Source organism: Mus caroli, unplaced genomic scaffold (genome assembly GCF_978045245.1).
Source record: "Mus caroli unplaced genomic scaffold, Mus_caroli_1 scaffold_9, whole genome shotgun sequence".
Classification (NCBI taxonomy): Eukaryota; Metazoa; Chordata; class Mammalia; order Rodentia; family Muridae; genus Mus; species Mus caroli.
In genome coordinates, this window is record NW_028227264.1 from 84,535,090 (window position 1) to 84,558,248 (window position 23,159).

General features: G+C 41.3%; 1 protein-coding gene across 2 annotated transcripts in view; it reads right to left on the reverse strand.

Annotated features, from left to right (window-relative positions):
* Positions 1-301: 301 nt before the first annotated feature.
* The window catches only part of Cry1 (cryptochrome circadian regulator 1), a 53,171-nt gene continuing 30,313 nt past the window's right edge, over positions 302-23,159 (reverse strand). For both annotated transcript variants that reach the window (XM_021174197.2, XM_085843070.1), the window contains exons 3-13: positions 19,881-20,023; positions 17,348-17,532; positions 16,652-16,740; positions 15,490-15,630; positions 15,098-15,409; positions 12,946-13,097; positions 12,427-12,629; positions 11,816-11,968; positions 1,846-1,917; positions 1,658-1,765; positions 302-914 (exon numbers count right to left, since the gene is read on the reverse strand). In XM_021174197.2, the coding sequence (XP_021029856.1) occupies positions 1,662-1,765; positions 1,846-1,917; positions 11,816-11,968; positions 12,427-12,629; positions 12,946-13,097; positions 15,098-15,409; positions 15,490-15,630; positions 16,652-16,740; positions 17,348-17,532; positions 19,881-20,023 (1,554 nt within the window). In that variant the 3' untranslated portion in view covers positions 302-914; positions 1,658-1,661. The remainder of the gene's footprint in view (positions 915-1,657; positions 1,766-1,845; positions 1,918-11,815; positions 11,969-12,426; positions 12,630-12,945; positions 13,098-15,097; positions 15,410-15,489; positions 15,631-16,651; positions 16,741-17,347; positions 17,533-19,880; positions 20,024-23,159) is intronic.

The following is a 23,159-nucleotide window of genomic DNA, read 5'->3' on the forward strand; positions in this document are numbered from 1 at the left end:
AAGTCTTGTCTAAGATCTCAAAGCTAGTAACTGGAAGGCTTTGATTTTGAACCCACACTCTTAGCTACTGCCTCACATGGGCTGACTTACAGAGACAGACCCACTATGTGAGAACACAGAAACCAGACTGGAAAGCTGCCTTCCAGATAATTCGAAAGATACTATCTGCTAGTCAGAGTACCTATTCTTTCATTCAGAATGGTGACAGACACATGCCTTCTCTACTTGTAATCTAATCATACCTCACATAGCAATCTCTTACCAAGCAAACAAAAGGAGAAATGAACACAAGTCCGCGAGATTCCGTATTTGCATATACTTTAATAACAAAGTCACGGTAGATGTAAATCAAGAGGCGGGGAGACAAAGGAGCGCACAATGCACTGCGCACGCACGTCAGGAGGCCGTAACGCAGACAGCCGGCCTCGCTGACAGAGGCCTATGCACGTGAGCACAGGTATTCTCTAAAGCATTAGTATCAAAGACTGCAAAATCAGATCAAACAATGATGTCTGGAAAAATGTGTCCTAAAATTTTAACAAAGTCTTTTAAGAAAGTCTAAAAACTTCCCATTTTCCTGCAATGACTCTCAAAACTCTTGAGATTTATATCAGAATATCTGTTAACTTTAACTTTTACCATACATGAAAAATTATCAAAAATATACTGATGAGTCTATTCTAACTGTGGCTTATATTTACATTAAGCAAATCTCTTACCAAGTTCTTTATATACAAATTACCACTTGTCCTATATGACATTCATTAAAAAGTTAAAAACCACAGAAATATTATTAGAAATAATGTTTGAAATGTAACTGTTTTCCATGAATGAATGACATTTTTAAATAATTTAAATGAAAAGAACTGACTTTCCCACCAACTTCAGTTGCGAGGACTCCTCCCACACGCTTTCTGTGATTTAAAGGGAGAAAAAAACAAGTAAAACTTCATTGTAAAGAATTAAATAATAATAAACTGACTTTTACTTCAAGAAATGTATAAGGTTGACATAAAAACTGAGTGATAATGTAAACAGTTTAAGATAACCAAAAGTATGAAAATCTTTAAAAACTGACAAAAGTAGGATGTAAATACTTTTCTTAATGACTTAGTCACAAAACAGTATCATAAATTGAATTATATTGGATGTAGGCAGGAGTTTTGCTACTTCTAACAAGGCCCAGCACTGATTAAAAATTAATGATGAGGTTTTCAAAGCAGTGTGACAGAAGATGAAAAGATGGCCATTTGTGAAGATGGCTCAGAAGGATCATTGCAGTGTGAGGCTGGCCTGCATATAACCTTGTCTCAACCCCCTCCCTCCTTACACATCAATACTTAGAATAAAGGTGTGGGGAGGGTTCCAGAGGGATCTTATTAGGTTATTGAAAGGAGAAGCTCACAGTTCCATCCTAAGAGAACCACGTCTTCTTCAGAACCACAAGCTCCTCAAGTGTAGGCAGACTGTGTGGTTTCGGAGCCTGGCTCTGAGCTCAGTGCTATGTCTGGTACAGGGGCTCCTCTCCTGTTCAGACACTAACTGTGTTTATAACAACTGCTCATATGATAGAGTATGAATCCATCCTCACGTAGAAATTACTTAATTTTAGTTATATACTCTACTAAAGCAGGGAAGAGAAGACCTAAGTATTTACCGTATCAGTTACTGCTCTGTCGCTGGACTTTGGGGCCGACACTCTGGGCATCCTCTTCCTGACTAGGACGCTTCCCACTGCTGAGGCCGGTGCCCGCGGAGCTTCTCCCTACGTATTTACAAAGGCTTGTGTGAGCTGGGCCAGGAGGAGAGTCACCGGGCGGGCGGGCTCGAGTGCACTGTCCTTACCTTGCTTGAGTGGGTGAGTCTGCTGACTGTCCCCGTGAGCATAGTGTAAAATACCACTTCCTTGAGAGCAATCTGGATTTAAAACAAAAGAAAATGATTTAAAAACTTAAAATATAATTATGTATTAGGACTGTAAAGCCAATTTTTAGCTTTTATATTTAAGTTTAGTTATATACTTTTCTCAATTTTAACTCAGTCAAAAAATTACAATCTCAAATCAAGAAAATTCTTGACAGTTCAAGGCAAAAATAAACCACTGGTTGTCTTTTATTTTCACTTTGAGTGCAGTGTTTACATGTATGTATTTTTGTGTGTAGTACATGTCATGTATGTGATCATATGTGTGCAGGCCAGAGGTTGATGTTAGGTGCCTTTCTCAACTGCTCTCCAGCTTAGCTCTTTAGACAGGGTCTGTCTCTCCCTGAGCCCAGACCTCACTGCTGGCTAGACTGCATGATCAGTGGGCTCCTGGTCTTCCCATCTCTTGCCGGTGCCAGCGTCACAGATGTGCAGTGCATCGCCATGCCCAGTTTGCACACCTGCGAGTCCTTGCACAGCAGGCGCTTTGCTGAGTAAGCCATCTCCTGTGGTTTTAAAAAGGTTTACTGTATTTTTAGTTATGTGTTTATATGTGGGTATGTGCGTATGAATGCAGGTGCCCACACAGGCCAGGGGCATTCCAATCCCCTGGAGCTGGAGTTAGAGGAAGTTAGAACCACCCAAAGTGGAGGCTGGAACTAAACAGACTCTTTACAAGTGCAGTGTGCTCTCTTAACCTCGGAGCCACCTCTCCAGCTCTAGCACAGGCTTTTTTTTAACCAGGTGATTGATACCTGGAAATGCGACCGTGGTTTGTATATACTTGGCCTAGGGCGTGGCACCATTAGCAGGTGTTGGAGTAGGTGTGTCACTGTGGGCGTGGGCTTTAATACCCTCCTCCTAGCTGCCTAGAAACCAGTCTTCTTCTAGCAGTCTTCAGATGATGTAGAGCTCTCAGCTCCTCCTGAACCATGCCTGCCTGGATGCTGTCATGCTCCCTCCTTGACGACAATGGACTGAACCTATGAACCTATAAGCCAGCCCCAATTAAATGTTGTCTTTATAAGAGTTGCCTTGGTCACAGTGTCTGTTCACAGCAGTAAAACCCTAACTAAGACAGTGACTATAAAGGGAAAACATACAGGCAGCAGTGAGGAAGATGACGGTCCTTCACCCTGCCCTTCGGGTTCACATCCTTCTGTCAGAGCCGTTTAAAAATCTGTTTGAATGGAGATGAAGGAACAAGGCTCTGCTAGCTGAGAACTAAACAATTCAGATCTAAAGGCAAGACACCCACATGGAGCAGTTACTTAAGCAATTTAACAACCCTTTCAAAAAGAAGCCATCATATAAGGAAACTGACTTCATAGACCATAAAAGCTTTACAGAAACATTGTTTTTCAGTTAGTATGCTCAGATTATGAAAAGTATGTGCAAGCTGGGTGTGGTACATATGTGTTATCCCAGAAACAGGAGACAAAAGCACGAGGGAGAAGAAGTTCAAGGGGTCCTTGCTCAACACACAGTGAATCAGAGGCAGACAGAGCCACATGAAACTGTTTCAAAACAAACCAATGAACAATAACTCAAAACAAACCAGAGAGAAAGAGAGAAAAAGAACAGATAGCCACATGGCCCATGGGACAGGTCACCCCAAAACAATACTATTTTTGCTGGGTATAGTGGTGTATACTTGCAATCTCAATACTTGGCAGGTCAAGACAGGAAGACTGCCACAAGTTTGAGGCCAGCCTGGCCTACACAGCAAGTTCCAGCACATCTGCAGCTATATAGCAAAACCCCATTTAATAAGGAAAGAAATGAATACTGAAACTCAGTCATTATGTTTCCTGTTATTGAAAATAGACTCTTGGGGCTGGCGAGATGGCTCAGTGGGTAAGAGCACTGACTGCTCTTCCAAAGGTCCTGAGTTCAAATCCCAGCAACCACATGGTGGTTCATGACTACCCGTAATGAGATCTGATGCCCTCTTCTGGTGGGTCTGAAGATAGCTACAGCGTACTTATGTATAATAATAAATAAATTTCACCAAAAAAAAAAAAAGAAATAAAATAAAATAAAATAGACTCTTGCCAGGTGGTGGCACACTCTTTTAATCCTCTCCCTTTCTGTCTCTCATTAGAAAAGAACAGGCTTCTTGAAAGAGATATGAACCAAACACAACAAAATAAAACATAATAAGACAAAGCAAAATCCATCACATCGAGTCTGGACAAGGAAACCCAAAAGAAGGAAAAACCCAAGAGCAGGCACAAGGGGACAAGAGACCTGCTCTTTTTCACACTCAGGATCCTAATACAAATACTAAGCTAAAAGCTCTAATATATATGCAGAGGCCCTGGTGCAAACCCACGCAGGCCTGCCTGTGCATGCTGCTTCAAGACTACTTATTTTTATTAAATGCTGATCAAGTTTTCTTTTTGGATAAGGAATTCCATTCTTCAGGTACTCAGAATTTAAAAATTGTCTATCTTGGCTCACAAATGACAGCCTCCATCCCTGGGGAGGGATATCTCTATACTATAACTGAGAAGCAAGCCAGGTAGTAGTGGTGCACACCTGTGATCCTGGTACTCAGCCAGGTCTACAGAGCAGGTTCCAGGACAGCCAAGGTTACACAGAGAAACCCTGTCTCAGAAAAACCAACAAAACAAAATAGAACAAAAAGAAAAGAATTCTATCAGACTTTCAAAGAAGACCTAATACCAATACTCTTCAAACTATTTCACAAAATAGAAACAGAAGGAACACTACCCAATTCATTCTATGAAGCCACAGTTACGCTGCATAGTCCCTCTTGGAGATGGAACAGTTTCTGTCTAATCAGGAACTTGTCACAATTTCCTTTCATAGAGGACTTCATAAGAAATATTCTATTTCTATCATATCTAATGTTCCAAACAGATTTTTAAAACTGGTTTTAAAAAACCTTTATATAATAATTTAAGATTTAAAAAATAATAATGCAGTATTTCACTTAGTAAATGTTCAACATTTCTTTGCTTACAAGTATTGGATTTCCTTAAAAATAAATAAAACGTTCATGTCCATAAAAAAGAATGAAAGAAAAGAAGCACTCCTACTGACACTTTAATTCACAGGCCTTTGTTTTTGTTTTTGGAATGTTGATACTGTCATTAGCAGATTGGCCATTTTCTAATTGTGCTGAGAACATGGGTGATAAGGGTCACCATATTTAGGAGGAGTTACCATGCATGACACTGTCTACCCCTTCTCATGAAGCCTTGCTAATGTTTTGTAACGTCACTGACATGTATATCCAGAGACAGACACATGACAAGTTCATGCCCTATGCCTCATATGTCAATAAAAGGTCAGCAAACGCATCTCCTTCTGAGGTCGGGCCTTGTCATGTAGTTCAGGCTGGCTTTGACCCTGAGAGCCTTCCAAGTGCACAGTCATCAGTCCCTGCTGACAATCCACCCTCACCTGCTGCACTTACACGCCCCGTGATGCTTTACTCACTGCTGTCTCACAGCTGCTGAGATACAACGGATACAACTATTATGAAGACACAGGATCTACACCACAGGGCTCAGAGTCCAGGAGGAAGAAGGCTTACTAATTACAGTGTTATTAGGACGAAGTGGTGATTCTGAGGAGGGACACATCAACTGAAGGTCCTTAGACCAGGCTCAAAATAGCAACCTTGGTTGCAGTTTCTTAATTCATCAATTCTGTTCATTCTTTAGATACTTAGTGAATAACCTTGAAAGCATTGTACTGAGTTAAAACAGTTGGGGACGCGCACACACACACACACACACACACACACACAAACACACAGATAAAGAGGGAGGGAGGGAGGGAGGAAGAAGGAAGAGAAATCCCTAAATCCCCATGTCTTCAGGGCCTTTACTGCAGTTATACTCAAAAAATGCTGAGAGCACGTAAGAAACAATGCAATGGAAATACCGTTTTACTCCAGTGTGAGTCTGTGCATACCTGTGGGAGTTCTGTCTTTATATCATGAGGCTCCTAAGGATCAAACTCAGGTAGTCAGGCTTGGTGGCAGGCCCCTTCCTGAGGCAACTTGCCCACCTGAAATTCACTTTAAAGAAAAGTATTTCCCACCAAGTGTGGGGATATGTCCTGTGGTCTGAGGTTTCTGAAGCCTGAAACAGGCTGCTCTTGAGCTTGAGGCAAACTAGGCTATATAATAAGACACTATCTCTAAAACAAAACCAGCTTATCTTTGGGAATAAGGCACGGCTCAGGTGGTAGACTACAGAGCAAAGATTGTGGGTTTGATACCTGCACTTCGGAGTAACAATCTTGTTCCAGAAAGTTTTGTAAGGGCAAAAGCATTGATTCCCTTTATGTTATAGTCAATAGCACAAAATGGGCTTTTCACAAAATTATGACTAAAAACTCAAACAGATTGGGCAAAAGCTACATAAAACACATTGGGAATTGGTTACAACAGGGAAGTCTTATACAGAAACTATAATGGCTATGCCTACATGCACAAGACCTGCACAAAATCAGGGCACACACAAATCCCAGCACTGATGTGTGACGTGAAACTGTGACGTCTCACCCTAGCCCAAGGAGCTACTGAGAGGATGTGGGTCTTGAGAGACCCCCCAGACTCCTGTTGTGAATGGCTATGCATGGGCAGCACCATGTGGACTCTGAGTTTTAGAAACAGAGCACGAGAAGCCTGGAGCAGCCTGTGTGAGGGTGAGGCACTGGAGGAAAGGGGAAAGGGTGGGTTTGATGAAAACACTACATGCATCTGTGAATTCTCAAAGACAAAAAGATTCGGAAGGAAATGCACTGGAATTTTAGTAAGGACTACGTTAGCTGGAACTATACAAGGCACTCTTTCTCTTTTACATTTTTCTGTGTTTTCTAAATTACACTGAAAATTATTATTTTATTGTTTCCTCCTAAAATGAATCACTTATGCCTACTGTTCATTACAGGTTCATGTGCAGTATTGGAAAGGAGCTTGTGACAGGCCTTATAACACACTGTCATTTGAATAGCTATGGTAGTTAACACTGTCAATGTGACAATCTCTGCGCATGCCTGTGGGTAGCATCTTACCATGGGCTGGGATCCCAACTGAATAAAAGAATACAGTGAGCTGAGCAGTAACATTCGCCATTGCTTCTCCACTGTGGATATCATGTGACCAGCTGCCTTCAGTTTCCACCATCGCCACTTCCTTGCCATGGCAGAGTCTATCCTTGATAGTGAGCTCAAGTAATCCCTCTCTCCCTCACACAACAATACGATGGATGGCTGAGAATGTGCCGTAAGCTTCCAGCTTTTGTTTTTACATTAAGAACAATTTTGAGGTGTGTGTGTGTGTGTGTGTGTACACCTGTGTGGAGGTCAGAGAACAACTTTCAGGAATTTTCTCCTTTGGCCAATGAATGGCTCCCAGGGGTTGAATTCAGCTCACTAGGCATCTGGGAAAGGAGAGTTTCTGCTTCTTAAACAAATCCCTGGTTTCTTATGAGATCTCATTTGCAAGACAAAGCATCAAGCCTGGCAGCTATTTATTGTCCATGATCCCAGCAAGGGATCTCAGCAAGCTGAGGGGAAATGAAGTTGAGGAGAGCCTAAGCCAAAGCGCCAGACTGTTTCAAATCAAAACAGGAGCTGGGTCAGGGATGTAGCTCAGTTAGCAGAGTCCCTGTCAGGCACACAGGCAGCCTACATTTAATCCTCAATATCTCATAAAAACTGAGTCCACGGCTGTAATCCCAGCCCCCAGGAGGCAGAGGCAGGAGACTACAGGAAAGCAACCTGGGCTACATTAAGACCCTATGTCCAAAGAAACAAAGGTTCTTGAGCTTTCAATACCACAGTTATTAAAATCACTATTTCTAATCTTCTAATCATATCAATTTCACCTGCCCACAGAAAACAAAAACAATTGCTTCTAAAGAATTATTTTTGCTATCAGTTTCCCAGATACTAAGTTTATTTCCCTGAAACACATGACACAAGCAAGCAATTTCTAGAAATGAAGTGTCAACCAATCTGGAGTTTACAGTGAGTCTGACAAGCACTAGTGCATTATCAAAGCCAAAGGTGACCTGGGTGAGGTAACTCAGCCTCACATGCACATGTCACCAGAGAAGAGCCATTCATCTACACACACACACACACACACACACACACACACACACACACACACACACTCATACACACACTCTCTCTCTCTCACACACACACACACACTCACACACACACTCACTCTCTCTCTCTCTCTCTCTCTCTCTCTCTCTCTCTCTCTCTCTCTCTCACACACACACACACACACACAAAACCTTGAACAACTCACAATGAGTTCTTGCTATGTAAGAGTATGTTAGTGTCTGCCTAGCAGGGGTGGGTCTATGCAAAACACATGGTACACAAAGGCTGCCCCAGGATATTCTGAGTTTTCTGAGGCTAATTTGGGTCAGAAAACCAGAACCCAAGCACCTGGAGCACTGCTGCTCTAGCTCTGAGGTGTGGCTAGCAGGGGTGAGTGGGTCACAGGGCCAGAGGGTTACATATGGCCTCACAGTCACTAAATTCACCTAGTTTCCCATCACGCCTGGAAGTCCCTCCCGCCCACTGCACTCATTTCATCCCTGGGTCCAAGGCGAACACTAACGTACTTTCACTCTAAAGCACTGGTTCTTAGCCTGTGGTCATGACCTGGGGCACAGGTCAAACAGCCCTTCCACAGGGGTTTCCTAAGACCATCAGAAACCACAGGATATTCACAAACAGTACAACATTACAGTTATGAAGTAGCAACAAAATACATTTATGGTTGGGGTCACCTCAACACGAGGAACTGGATTAAAGGGCCGCAGCATTAGAAAGGTCGAGAACCACTGCTCTGAAGACTTGCCACTTCTGCGAGATGTTCTTTTTCCCAGCTGGCTCATATGAGGTTTTTGAGGTCATACATAAGATATACGTTGCTGTTTATAAGCAACGTTTGACTGTGTGGGCACACTACATACTTTACTATTAAGTTGTCATAAACAAGCACTTCTCAGCTTGTGGGGAAGATGTGTTTCCTTTGCGGAGACTAGGTGGGAGTAGGGTTTGGGGGTTACACAGTAAATTCAGGCTTGCTTTTCCACAAGCTATGGTTTCTCCAAAGCCCTGCTGTGTTGTACATTTGCACGTCTAGGTTTTCCTCTGTATCAGCATTCCCCTCTACCCCAGCAGGTAGACAGTAACCATCTTGCCCCAGTCAGCCTGGCTCTTTTTTTTCCAGGTTGTCTCACTGTCCCGGACTCGGCGATCCATGGCTGGTCACTTTATGTGGCTGTGCAAAGCACAACCTCACAGTGCTTGGTGAGCAATGATGCTGATGAACAGACAGTTTTTAATTGAAAATAGTACACCAAAAATGAAATTAAAACTAGAAAATAGATGGTGGTTATTTCACTATAAAAAGTACAGTAAGACACAATTGGGTCTATGACAAATTTCCTAAGCATAAAAAAGTATAAAAATGAAAAAAATGTAATTTGTTTTGCAGAGGTTAGAAATTTTCCAGTCATTTAAAAAAAAATCCTCCCAAAGAGAGGTCCATGTGTAGCTTAGCAGCAGTACCACACAAAAATGTTACTGAGGATTGTGAACCTGGATGTGCCATGTCAGGCACTGACAGTAACAACCCCCAGAAAGGATAGGCTTGGCAATAAAGCAATGGAATTAAAGTGTATACATCTTTTCAAGTCAGGAAAGCTTCCTCCTGACAAAAGAAAGACTTGCCCTGTGCAGAGCGAGCCCTGAGGTCTTTCCACAGTGTTGAGTTCTGACATGCTCTTGCTTCCATCTGACAATAGCAGACGCAGTCCACCATCTTCTGAAGCCAGCCTTGTCTGCTCCCTGACCCACTCTTCAATGAGGCAGCGACTCAGGTCTTCACCTTCTGCCCTCTACACTTCAGACCTATCAGTGCTATGTGGGTTTCTATTCTTTATGTCTTTTAAACACTTCAGAGAAACATCCCCAAAGGTAGTGTAGGCAATCATTTACACAATTATAGTAATCCCATGATTAATTCTTCTGTAACATGAAAAAGATCTTATTTCATAAATTTATGAAGCAAAAGGAGCTCAATTTAACTTGCTATCATGATTATTAGCCTTTAAGGATAACTCCAAATGAAGGGCTCAGGAGTGGTGTGTCCCGTCACACACAGGTCATCAGTCAGGCACCTAGAGCCAACTAGCGCCCATCTGCCTGTCATCAGAGTGCTCCCCAAAGCTTCTGTCTCTCACACTTGTGTGGGGGCTGACAAGGCCGGCTGAGAACTGAGCAAGAGAGGTGAAAGACCTTTCAAAACAACATACAGAGATTTACTTCAAATTACAGGAGGCCTGCAGAGGATCATGACTGCAGTAAACTGTCACCACTGGCTGCTGTTTTCGGGTGAGTCAGGTCCCAGCGGAGCAGTATTTCACCTTATAAACAGTACAGGCCTCCTGGAGTGGAAAGCACCTGAGCTGCATTCAGTCTTATGCAGCTACTTACTAGCCGTGAGGTCTTGTAAGCCAGCTAACCTTCCTGTGATGATTTTCTCAGACAGCAAGTGAGGATCCACCACTCACCGCCCGGGAGATTACTGTCAGGGGCAGCCCAGTCCCTACTTCTCAGTACAAGACTGGCTGGAAAGCCACGTGTTTTCTTCCCCACAAAACGAATCCTTGGAAGGTCGCATACATGCAGCTTTCACAGAGACTTAAGAACTTTCTGGTTACAGTTACTTCGTAAAGGGATTTTATTCTCAGATTGGGAATATAGCTCAGTGTGTAGAATTTTGTCTCCCAGCATAAAAATTCTGCCTTCAACTCTCAGCACCATAAAAAAGGAAAAAAAAAAAAAAAAAAAAAAAAGAGGAAGAAAAAGCTTTATTCTTAATAACAGCTTACAACATGCTGTAACTTAAAATAAAAAAGCATTTCTGAAGTGATGTTTGTTTTGAATCTTATTACTCAGCCTCACATGAGTTTTGGTTGTAGCCTTAGAAAGCTAATGTAATGATGCAAATTTCCAATATACACTGTCTTCTAAGGAATACAGATACGTATTTTTAAGTTACATTTGTCTGTGTGTCTGCTTGTTTTTATGTACACTGTGTGTGTGTGTGTGTGTGTGTGTGTGTGCGCGCGCGCGCGCACGTGTACGCAGGTATCTAAAGAGGCCAGCACAGGGTATATGACTCCTGAAGCTGGAGTTACAGGCACTTGTGAGACGTCTGGTGTGTGATCTGGGAATCTGACTTGGGTCCTTTGTAAAAGTAGCAAGCACTCTTAGCCACCAAACCATCTCTCAGCCCACAGAGGGACTTTTGACACTACTATCACACATACTGAAAATTGATTAAGAAACTAACAGTTTCTCAGATAAGACTTTGTAAGACAAACTCGTGTGCAAAAGGAAGATGCACAGATGCAGGTATCTGGTGACTTGGTCAGCTAGGCCTGCAGACTACCAACCTTTTAAGCTAGCTTCTAGTGGATGTGTACCTAGTAAGAGTAAAAAGTACTGAGCATTCTCAAAATAGGTCTGAGTCTCACTTTGTACTCAAGCTGATCTTGATGGTAGAGGTGCTTAGTGGGCACCGCTTACCTGGGCTCGTTCTCTGAACCACATAAAACAAAACCCTTACCATGCACTGTGTAAGACTTTTAGCTTGACTCCATATCAACTACATGCAATGATATTTTGCATCTTTAACATCTTTAAAGGGGGGAGGGAGGGGATGTATACATGTACACTTGTATGCACGAACACAAACATGTTTAGCTTTAAAAACAGCTTTTCAAAAAGTAAAACCTATTCCAACCAGGCTCACTAAGAGTGGATTTGGTCATTACCCTCTGTATGTTACCAAGTCCAGAAATGGCTCACTTACTTCCGCCGCTACAGCTCGGGACGTTCTCTCCAGGAGCATAGCCCATGAGCCCTCCATTCCCGCTGCCGCTACAACTCGGGACATTCTCTCCAGGAGCATAGCCCATGAGCCCTCCATTCCCGTTAGAGTTAGAAGGGACCGAGGCGAGAAGACCTGAAGGGAAACATTTGCCTATTAAATTATGACCAGACAGCAAAATCTTGCTGGCATATGCAATAACACAGGGCCCCTAATGAAGGAGCTAGACAAAGTACCCAAGGAGCTAAAGGGGTCTGCAACCCTATAGGAGGATCAACAATATGAACTAATCAGTACCCCCCCAGAGCTGTGTCTCTAGTTGCATATGTAGCAGAGGATGGCTCAGTTGGCCATCAATGGGAGGAGAGGCCCTTGGTCTTGTGAAGATCATATGCCCCAGTACAGGGGAATGCCAGGGCCAGGAAGCAGGAGTGGGTGAGTTGGGGAGCAGGAAGGGGGGTTGGGGGGGAGGGTATAGGGGACTTTGGGGATAGCATTTGAAATGTAAATGAAGAATATCTAATAAAAAAATGCCTTAAAAAATTATGACCAGAGCTGACAAGGAGACGTCCAGGTGACGGGGACCAACATACCTAGCCCTCTGTACCGGGAAAGCTGCTGATAGATCTGCTTCATTCTTTCAATATTCAGTCGGCTTGCCTCAGCATGGTTCACCATCGGTTTGGGGTAATTAACTCCTATCAAACACTTGGCTACCTTCTGGATGCCTTCTGGTGCATTCCAAGGATCATAGATATATTTTGCAGGGAAGCCTCTTAGGACAGGCAAATAACGCCTTTTGGGAGAAGGAAGAATTTTTTTTTTAATCAGCGCCACTATAAGCATATTATAATAAAATATGAATCATAAATAAAAAAAGCACATCTATAGCCCTGAAATTATGTCACTCCTCTCAGTCCTGCTGCCCACCAACAACACAGAGTGTCTTGAATTCAGAGATGAGCCTGCCTCTGCAGCCCAGGTCTGGGATTAAAGGTGTGTGCCACCATGCCCTGAAATACTAGAGAATACTAGTGTTGCTTAAGTGTTGCTAAGCACAAAGAGATCTTCCTTGGATTAGCTATTTCAAACTGAACGATAACTACCCTTACCTAATATAGTCTCCATTGGGATCTGTCCTCCTACCAAAACCCACAGGGCAGTAGCAGTGGAAAAACTGTTGAAAAAAGGAACTGCAGGACAGCCACATCCAACTTCCAGCATTTATGCTCCAATCCGCATCAAGCAGTAACTCTTCAAAGACCTTGGGAAGAAATAGTAAACAAGCAATGTACATACATATTTCCCCAAAGAGCATCTCTAAGGTCACTGCAGAGCAAAACTCAAGACAAGAAAATCTAGACAGAACTGAAAATTAAACATTCTAAAATACACATTGTATTCTAATAAGAAATTTCTGGGAAAGAACACACAGGAAATACAGCTTTCTGGATAGAATTTACTTCTATAACTGTGGAGGTTTGAATGAGAAGAGGCCCCACAGGCGTACACACACACACACACACACACACACACACACACTCGAGAGCTCGTGCGTGTGTGTGTGTGTGTGTGTGTGTGTGTGTGTGATAGAGACAGGGACAGGGAGAGGGGAAGGGAGAGAAAGGACACGGACACACACTCACACTCACACACATACACACTCACACTCACACACACACACACACACACACCTGTTCTGTAGTTGGAATTGTTTGGGAAGGATCAGGAAGTGTGGCCTCTTTGGAGACAGTCGCTGGCAGTGGGCTTAGGGTTTCAAAAGCCTATGTCATTTCCTGGGTGTGCAATCTCTCTCCCTCCCTCTGCTTCATACTTGTGGCTCAGAAGTAAGCTCCTGACTCCTGCTCCACATTCATGCCAGCCTCCCTTCTGCTGTGCTCCCACCAAGATGGCCACAGACTCTCAAACTCTCTGAAACCATGACCCTAATTAAATGTTCTTGTTTATAAGTTCCCTTAGTCATGGTGTTTGGTCATGACAATAGAAAAATAACTAAGACAATATCCTTGGAAATGCTACTATGGGAAGAGTAAAAAATTACTCAAATCATTGAGTTTTAAAGAGCTGTAAGATATTCGTAATAAAAAAGGGTAGTATCCCACTTTTAAGAAAGCAAAAATATCACCAACTAAATCACAAGGAGAAATATAGAAACTTGGATGTGCTGCCTAGACAAAGGGATCATGCTGCTATAAGGTACCATAAATGCAGTAGCATTATAGTTTAAGTTTCACATTCTCTGATCCAAAGAAAATATAACAAAATAATGTATTAATAAACTTGTTAATTAGGTACTAGGAGATACAAGTGATAGAAAACAAATCCTTTAACAATTAAAAATCAAAGAACAGCATTAGAAACAGCCCCTAAGGAGATGAGATGGCTCTTTGGGTAAGGGGGCTTGCTGCCAAGTCTGAGAACCTAAGTTCAATTCCCAGAACCCACATGGTGGAGAAAACGAACCAACAAGTCCTCTAGCCCACCCACCCACAGATAAATTTTTAAAAGTCTTTTTAAAAAAAAATAAAAAGAAGAAACATTCTTTAAATTGGAAAGATTAATGTAGCAAGACAGACAACACATGTTACGGTCTTAAGTATAACTTCATGGTGATGGTATGGAACGCAGTATGCTTCAAAATATGCATTAAAGGATTTGTAAAATGGTAAAGTAAGGGAAGATGATATAGCTTACAGTTCATGTAATGTGAACTCACTATTTCTAAGCGCTCATGGGTATGACAGAGATTGCCATATAAATACATCTACTCAATCAATTACTTTTCTTACTCTTAAAAGTAGCCGACAATGTGGCCCAGGGTGACCTGCAGTCCAGGTCTTCTCATGTCTATCAAGTAGCATCATCAGACTGCAGGCCTTTACTACCACAAGAGGCCAGACTGCTGAACAGTAATAGCGCTCTTAGTAGACGGAAGGTTTAACTGTAGAAATGACTCTTGGCTAAGCAATTTAACGAGCCCGTCTGAGTTTCATACCTTGCTCTTGAAAACTGTGTCTCTACTGTGGGCATCACATGCTTATCCACTGGAAAGCCTGCAGAACGGACAAGCGCAGCCCTGCACCCCACAAGCCAAGCTCTTCCCCACCTCACACTGCAGCCCAAGATGTGAAGCTTCCCCTTACCCAGCTTCCCAGGCTGCTGCTGCTCGGATTTCAGATGTGCACGAGCACACCTCAGTGTAGCCACAGACTCCTGCAAACGCTACGTCAGTCAGAACATTACCTTCATCCCTTCTTCCCAGCTGATCCACAGGTCACCACGAGTCAGGAAACAGGCAACCGCATGTCTGGCTAAATGGTGGATCCAGCCCTCCTGACGAAGCTGGGTCATGATGGCATCAATCCACGGGAAGCCTGTCCGGCCTTCTGCCCATTTGGCCAGAGCCTCGGGGTTCTTGTCCCAAGGGATCTGAACACAGATGGGGTTCCCTTCCATTTTGTCAAAGCGTGGGTTGTTTGTGGCTGCTGTATAAAAAAATTCACGCCACAGGAGTTGCCCATAAAGAGAAAGGGGAGGCGAGCTATTCTTCTTTACCTGCGATTAAAAAACAAAAAGTATTATCAGAAAAAATTTTTAAAGTATTTAAAAAAATATACTCTGGCTTCAGATAATACCTTTTTGTAGAGATCTGTTAGTTTGAAATAAAACAGCCGACATGATAAACAACCAAAGCGGAGATAAGGACTGAGTCCAGTTGGGCTTGCAAGCAGGGAGTTTGCATTCATTCGAGGTCTTTCAAAGTTTGCCACCCAAGCCTGGAAACACAGAGACAATTAAATTAACTTCTGTAATCACACTAACTTGTGCTCAACTCCCCAGCACCACATGGAAGGACTTGAGCTCATGCACACACACACACACACACACACACACACACACACACACACCTCTACCTCAAAACTGAGGATTTTGAGGGATGTGTTATTATCCCACTATAGATCTCTGATTTAGTAACTGGAGAAAGGGACTTTAAAAGGTGACCCGTTTTTCCCTGAAGCCATCCATGTACAGCATGCACTCATGTGAAATAAATGACCATCAGGTCCCCAGCATCAGGAGTGAAGCACCTTCACCCTGTCTCTTTGAACACTGGGTCAAAGGAATACAATGGTGTGCCTTGCCTTTCCTAAGGTTTCAGATGCTCATGGTCGAGTAATGATGGTTGGAAAACATTAAAGGAAAATTCTACAAATAACTTGTAGGCTTTAAATAACTTATTATAGTAGATCATAATTATACTATCTTACCATTAGTGAGTATATGAATCTCCCGATGCATCTAAGTTACAAAGTAAGCTTTATTAAGAGACGGGAGAGTGCAAGGATGAGGGTCATCTGCAAAGGGAGCAGTGTCTGAGGGAGTGGTGGAACATGATCAATACATGGGAGTCTTGTTAATTTCTACAATCAATATGTATTAACAGTGATACCAACAAAACAGACAAGTGAAACTGTCTCATGGGATCCACTTGAGTCTCAGACAGAGCAGCATGGCTGCAGGCAGAATCCTGCTCCAGCCCGTTAGCCAGCTGATACGGGTGGGAAGAACAGAAGCAGCAGCCTGGCTCCAGCAACAGGAAGAAGCAGGAGGGAGGAAAGGGCTGATGGTGACTTCCAAACGTTAGATTTGTGCTGCTGTAACTATTTCTGTCCGTCTTCCTTTGTCAACAGCATACTTTGTCTAAAGCTTACGGGTAAGCCTCCCTGGATGTGCCTGATCTCATCTACACAAGGCTGAGATAATCTCTGAAATCTTTATGTGGAATCTACACTGTACCTTTCTTTCCAAATGCCTTTCCAAACGTGTAAGTGCCTCAGTTTCCCCTCCTGGCCACACTGCAGAGGACAGGCCGTCTGTATCAAAGCCTAAGGAAAAAACCCAAAGAAATGAAGGAAGGAAAACATCATTAATGTTGTAATTATTATAAAACAAAAAAATAACTGTTTTCCTGACCACACTTACTTGGGAAACAAATTACTCTGCAAAACTAAAATAAAAATAAATAAATACAACTCTACAGGCCTACACTGGCTTACAGAGGACTACACAGGACTGCACAGGCCTCTGGCCCCAACCAACTACAGACTCCTGCCCCCAAGGACCACACATGGCTCCTATCTTCGCCTGACAGCCAGTCACATTTTAAGAATGCACATGAGATATTTTTGGTTAATGGGTTTTTCTTTTATTTTCCTCTTTACTCTTCTCTTCTTCCAGTAAAAATACATTAGAAGTGAAATGTCCAAATGATTTATGACTATTAAGTATTTTAAAATATATTTTTAAATTACTTGGGAATTTCACACATTGTATTCTGATCACACTGCCCTTACCTGTCCCCCTAAAGCTTCCTAGATCCCCCAGATCTCCCTACCCATCCTGACTGTTCTTTCTGACTTTTCTTAGTCAGCCATCAGGTCCACTTTGTGTTGCCATGCACTCTGGGTGCTTGTCATCAGCGACTGCACCCACCGAGCTCTTCCAGGGAAGGAACTCCATATTTCTCATCATGGTCATCAGACAGAGGGGTCGTGCACTTTCCTATCACATCTGATGTGATGGTGTCTGCTGGCATCTCCAGTGGCTCCATCTTGCTGACGAGAGTCTGAAACCTTTTATATGTTAGAGGTGGCTGTCCGCCATTGAGTTCTATGATCCTGTTACAAGAATGAGTAAGATACAGTTAGTAAGTGCTAATATAGCTTGGCTGATAAGCTCAAAAATGCTTTCTATCAGAAAATTTATCAATTAAGACCTTTTGAATGTTAGCTTCTGATAAGACCAGAAAATGTGCTCAAAAATATTTAATGAATGTAAAACCATTCTCTTGAATTCCTAGATGTCTACTAGGTGTCAAATAATACAGTATACAAACATCAAATCATTGATGGCAAGTATTTAGGATTATGACTAAAAACTAACAAAGTATTCAACTAGCCTATAGATCATGTATAGAAAAATTAATATAAATGGACAAGTGAAAAACGAACCAATTTAATAAATCTCAAGAGGCACCAATAAAACTAAAGTAGACTGATAATTCTAACGAGAAATAATCAGCAAAAGTAAACCATGCTATCAGTGGTGGGGCGCACCTTTAATCCCAGCACTCGGAGGCAGAGGCAGGTGGGTCTCTATAAATGCCAGGTCAGCTTGGTCTACACAGCCAGGGCTACACAGAGAAACCCTGTCTCCTCTTGCTCTTTCTCCTGTGTCCTACTTTCCTCTATGGACGTGAAGCCTCCACAGCTGTTTTCTGTTGTGTGGGTCCTGGTTACAGACCTCAGCACATCTATCTGTTCCCAGCAGCTGCCCCTAGCTGAGCTTTTGTTTTCCGTGGTTTCAGTTACTTGTGTTCAATTGTGCTACAAAAATATTATGTCTAGACTCACATAACTTATTGCAGCATACTGTTCTAAATGTTCAATACCATTGTTAACCTCCTATAATTTATAATTTACAGCCAAGCTTTACCATGCTGTGCTCTTTAGATAGACAGCACAGTGAATACGGGTTCAACGTGATTAGTGGTTCTTAACAGCTACCAGGGCTTTTGGAATGCCCTCATGGATAAGGAGAGAAATATTATGCATACATGCACCCCAAATTCCAAGTCATTTATATTTAAGTATAGTCATTAATATTTAAGTACATTATGTAGTTATTGCTGACCACTAGGTACCTCAATCCTACAATACTTCTAGGAAAAGATGCTAGGAGCACTTCCAAAGGTTGGCATTAAGTCTAGACATGGTTTCAGAGTAAAAGCTATCCTCCCTGCTGTAAGTACAGTTTGTTTTGGTTTAATATCTTGATATTACATATAGGGCTATAATGAAGTTTGTTGAATTCAATAATGCTACAATGACACTATGAAGTGTCTCTTAATTATCTACCAGCAAACTGAAACTCATAGAAAAGATTTTTACACACGTGTGCACACAGACAGACAGAAAGATACACACACACACATACACACACACAGAGTCTTTGGTATGTATTCACAATCAACTCAACAAAAACTAATTTTACAATATGACTGAGTCTCCCATTGAGAAGCAACTTCTCTTACCCTACTCTGTCTGCTCATCCTCACCCACTGACGCTCAGAAAACTGGGGCCCGATGGAAGTGTTGGTACCAAGGACCAGCACAAGTAAGTCAACACCAAGGGAAGATGCTTGTCTGGATCAAATAATGGTTTTATTCATTTACTTGCTAACACAAGTAAAATCAGTTTGTTGTGTTGTTTATAGAATTAGCTTTGTTAAGTTGTTATAATGTATAAATAACTTAAAAGGTAAAATTACTTAATAGATACACAAATTGTGAATTCTCATGTTTATAAAGACAATTTCATGCCAGAAGTTACTGTAAACTTAGACAGCTCCTGAATCTCCCAAGTGTGTGCTCCTTTCTAAATGCAAGCTGGCCACAGACTCTGCCTGTCATAGCGCCTCTGGTACTGCCACATGTCCCATCAACGGGCAGATGGGATATGAGGCCATGGTTCGGAGGACTCTTAACTGGGTAGGTTATGACTTCAGTTTTCATCTCAACTAAATGAAGGAATAAGCTAGTGTACATATTACAAAATCACACAGAATATATCAAAGTAAGATATGGAATGTGTCAAATAAGCTCTTAATTGAATTATGCTGACATCCCTGAAAGGCAACAGTGGGCCAAGGTAGCAGTAAAAACAAACAAACAAACAAAAACAAAAAAAACCCCTTGTTAAATAGCATTTCTTAGTTTAAAACTGAAACACTAAAAATTTTTTCTTATGCACTGTGGTATTACAACTGAGTGAATAAAAGTCATAGCAGCTAAATAAAATGCTAAGGGCTTGATATGAACCCATTTAATTCTTAAAATTCTGATTCAAATATTTCCCATTTTTATAACCTTACTCAATTATGTACTTAATATCACCCAAAAGTGTACCTAAAATGTCTAAGATGGCAATGTCATTACATAATTTCTTGTAATAAAAAAATTCTTACTTGTCCAGGTCATACAGCGTATGTGAAATGCGCACGATGACTTCCACACCGGCCTCAGTAGCTAGCTTCTTGATAGCTGCATCTCGTTCCTTCCCAAAAGGCTCAGAATCATACTCAATTGAGAGTTTAGTTATGTTCCATTCCTAAAACAAGACAAAAGGGGGCAACAACACATTACAATTTTATAGTAATGTTCTTCTTATAACAGTAAATAAGAAGTTCAAAATCTACATCAAATGATTATACATAAATCAGATTTCAAATATGAAGACAATTACACAATTTATCAATGTGAAAATATGCAGGTGACATACATATGCTAACGAGATTTCTGGCTTGTGCTTGGCATGAGCCAGTCTAGCAATATACTTAAAGCATACTCTTTATATTAAAGTGCTTGGGTAGTATTTGTTTTTTAATTACCTACACTACCTTATTTAATTCTGGATGAAAACCACCTAAGTTTGGCATTTTGCAGATAGTTACCACTTTTTTAAAAGGACATGCTCATGTTCACGGAAATAGAAAACATGAACTTATACCTGCTGACGCTAAGAACCGCTCTGTAACGAACCTTTGGTAGTAGCTCATGTGGTAGGAAACTGTTCTGCCGAGAGCGAGTATTTTATTTCTGATCATTACAAATGTTGGCAGTAAAAAACTTGGAACCAGGAATGAAAACAGCAACTTCTGACTGATGCTGTATATATATATATATATACACACACACACACACACACACACACACACACACACACACACATATATATATATACAATACACATACAATTGTATGTATAGTTACTATAAATAAGGAAACTATGACTTAAGATAATTAAATGAGTTTCTCAGGAAGGTAGTTGTTTTGTTGAACTCTAAAATCTATTCTGATTAGCTTCAAAAAGGAAAAGAAATACTATAATTCTACAATTCCTTAACTGACTATATGATACCAGATTGTAACAGACCAAATGTGTTCCCAATAAAGCCTTATACATTTTGCAGTTGGTTACTTTCAATTAATTTTTTCAAGTATGTGTGCTCATATGCGTGGATACCAAGGAAGGCAGAAGAAGGCATCAGTTCCCCAGGAGCTAGAGTTATAGACCACTGTGGGTATTGGGCTCTAAATTCAGGTTTTTAGAATAGCAGCAAACTCTCTTAACTGCTGGGCCATCTCTCTAGCCCAGAACATACATTTAAAGCATATTTAAACATTTATTCTATTTCTTCCTAGAAATTCTTGAGAAACAATCAATAGATTAAAAATAAACACATTTAAAGTTCTGATAGATGGGCACATTTTCAGCTATGTTGATTTACACCATCAACACCAGTATCCTAGAGTGACTGCCAGCTGCATGTATTAGTTATCTTACAAAGATGTCTGTGAAACTAAGAGAAAAGTAAAGATTTAAAAGGTTTTCTTTTCTTGAAGGTCTTGAATGTAATGCATCAACATTAAGAGCTGTTTACCTTCAAGAACTGAGGAAAGGAAATAGCTATTTTACTGCCTTCTTCCTATTTGTTAGTACAGTCATGCTATTTTTTCAATTTAAGAATACAATGTAAATGAGGGTAGAAAACATTGTGTATATATATTTATGTATATACATTTGTCTCATGGTATGGCATACAGACTAGTAGTAAAAGACACAGGATTTGAAGCTAAGAGTGCCCTGGTGAGAAGACTGCTCTCTTTGCTAGACACACTGCAAAATGCCCCTTGTCTGCATTATGCATTAGGGGGCAGAAAGCTTGGAGTGTCCAGTGGTCCTGAGTATCATGGCTTCCATGTGTGCACTTGTGTGCACGCTAGCCCATGTCCTCCTGATTCTGTTGTACTTAGCTGTGTTCCTTAGAGCTCCTTGTAGTTTAACAACAACAACTCTTTATTGTCTAAGTCATGAAAACCTTTTGCCTAATGAGTATCTTGTAATTAATTCTATGTATTTTTTTGAGAAATAATATGTTTAATGGTGTTTGAGGTGAGTCAATAAATAATACTCTCTGCTATTTTGTTTTCTGAGTCCAGGCATGTACATCAGAGAAGTAAAGGTCAACATATAAAAGCGTCCGTAGTAAAGCTAACCTGAAGGAAATATTACTAGGTTTTTAGGACAAGTCAGCTTGCTGACGGTCACTACTGAACTGAACAGCAGTGCTCAGCACTCCCTGTCCTGTCAATCATAAGCTGCACTCCCTTGCCTAGGGCTGTCACCCTGGGCGCAAACATTACTCAGAGGAGAATGTTGTGTGTGTGGAGCAGGAAAGGAACTGTCTGAGCCACACTCACCAGTTCTTTCTCCTAAACTCATTCAAGTCTCCATCACTCACTTCTTTCCTGGGAATGAATTAATGAACATCTCTCTACAAGAAAAACTGCAAAGCCAGAGAGAAGAACATTCCCTGAATATTAAATGTGTTTTCCACACCACAGACTTCCAGGAAGGTCCTTCTCTGCCATATCTTTTTGTAACTGGCTTAATTATTCCTTTTCTATCTTTGAGGTGAAAAGTTCTTTGATTCCTTTCTTTCTATAATTTTGAAAACTATTAATTTCCTCCCCAGAATACTGGTGGAGGTGACTTATACATATTTGGTATTCTCTTGCTATTGATTTTTCTACTTCTGTTGAAGTCAGAAAGTACAATTTGTGAGACTTCAACTGTCTGATACCTATTTTATTAGTGAGTGTGGTCCATTTTGGTAAATGATTTTTTGTGCGTCTGTCTACTGTGTAATTTCTGGATGTCTTGTTCTACAAATACCAGGTACAACAAACTGACTAAAGACATAGTAAATAAACCCAGCAGAGCTCTGATTTTTTGTGTTGCTGAAATAAATGTTCCAGAATAAATGGAAGCTCTCTCTTTCTGTGTATTCATGTACCTATATTACATTCATTAATAAATATATTGATTAGTATGTGTGTGTGAGAGCGTGCATGCCTCAACATCCAACGGAGGTCAAAGGACAACTTGCAGGAGTCACTTTTCCCCTGGACCATGTGGTCCAGAGATCAAACTCAAGTTGTCAGACCTGTTGACAAGGGCTTTCCCTGCTAAACCATCCAGCAACTCTGTGTAAGATGGCTTGAAACAATAAGATGCTATTCTATCCAGAAGAAAAATTTTAAAATGTGCTTAAATTACTTACTTTTATTTTATATGTATGAGTATTTTCCCTGCGTGTATGAAGTATTTCACAATGCATGCAGTGTTCTCAGAGGCCACAAGAGGGCACTGGATCTCCTGAAACTGGAGTTCCAGATGATTC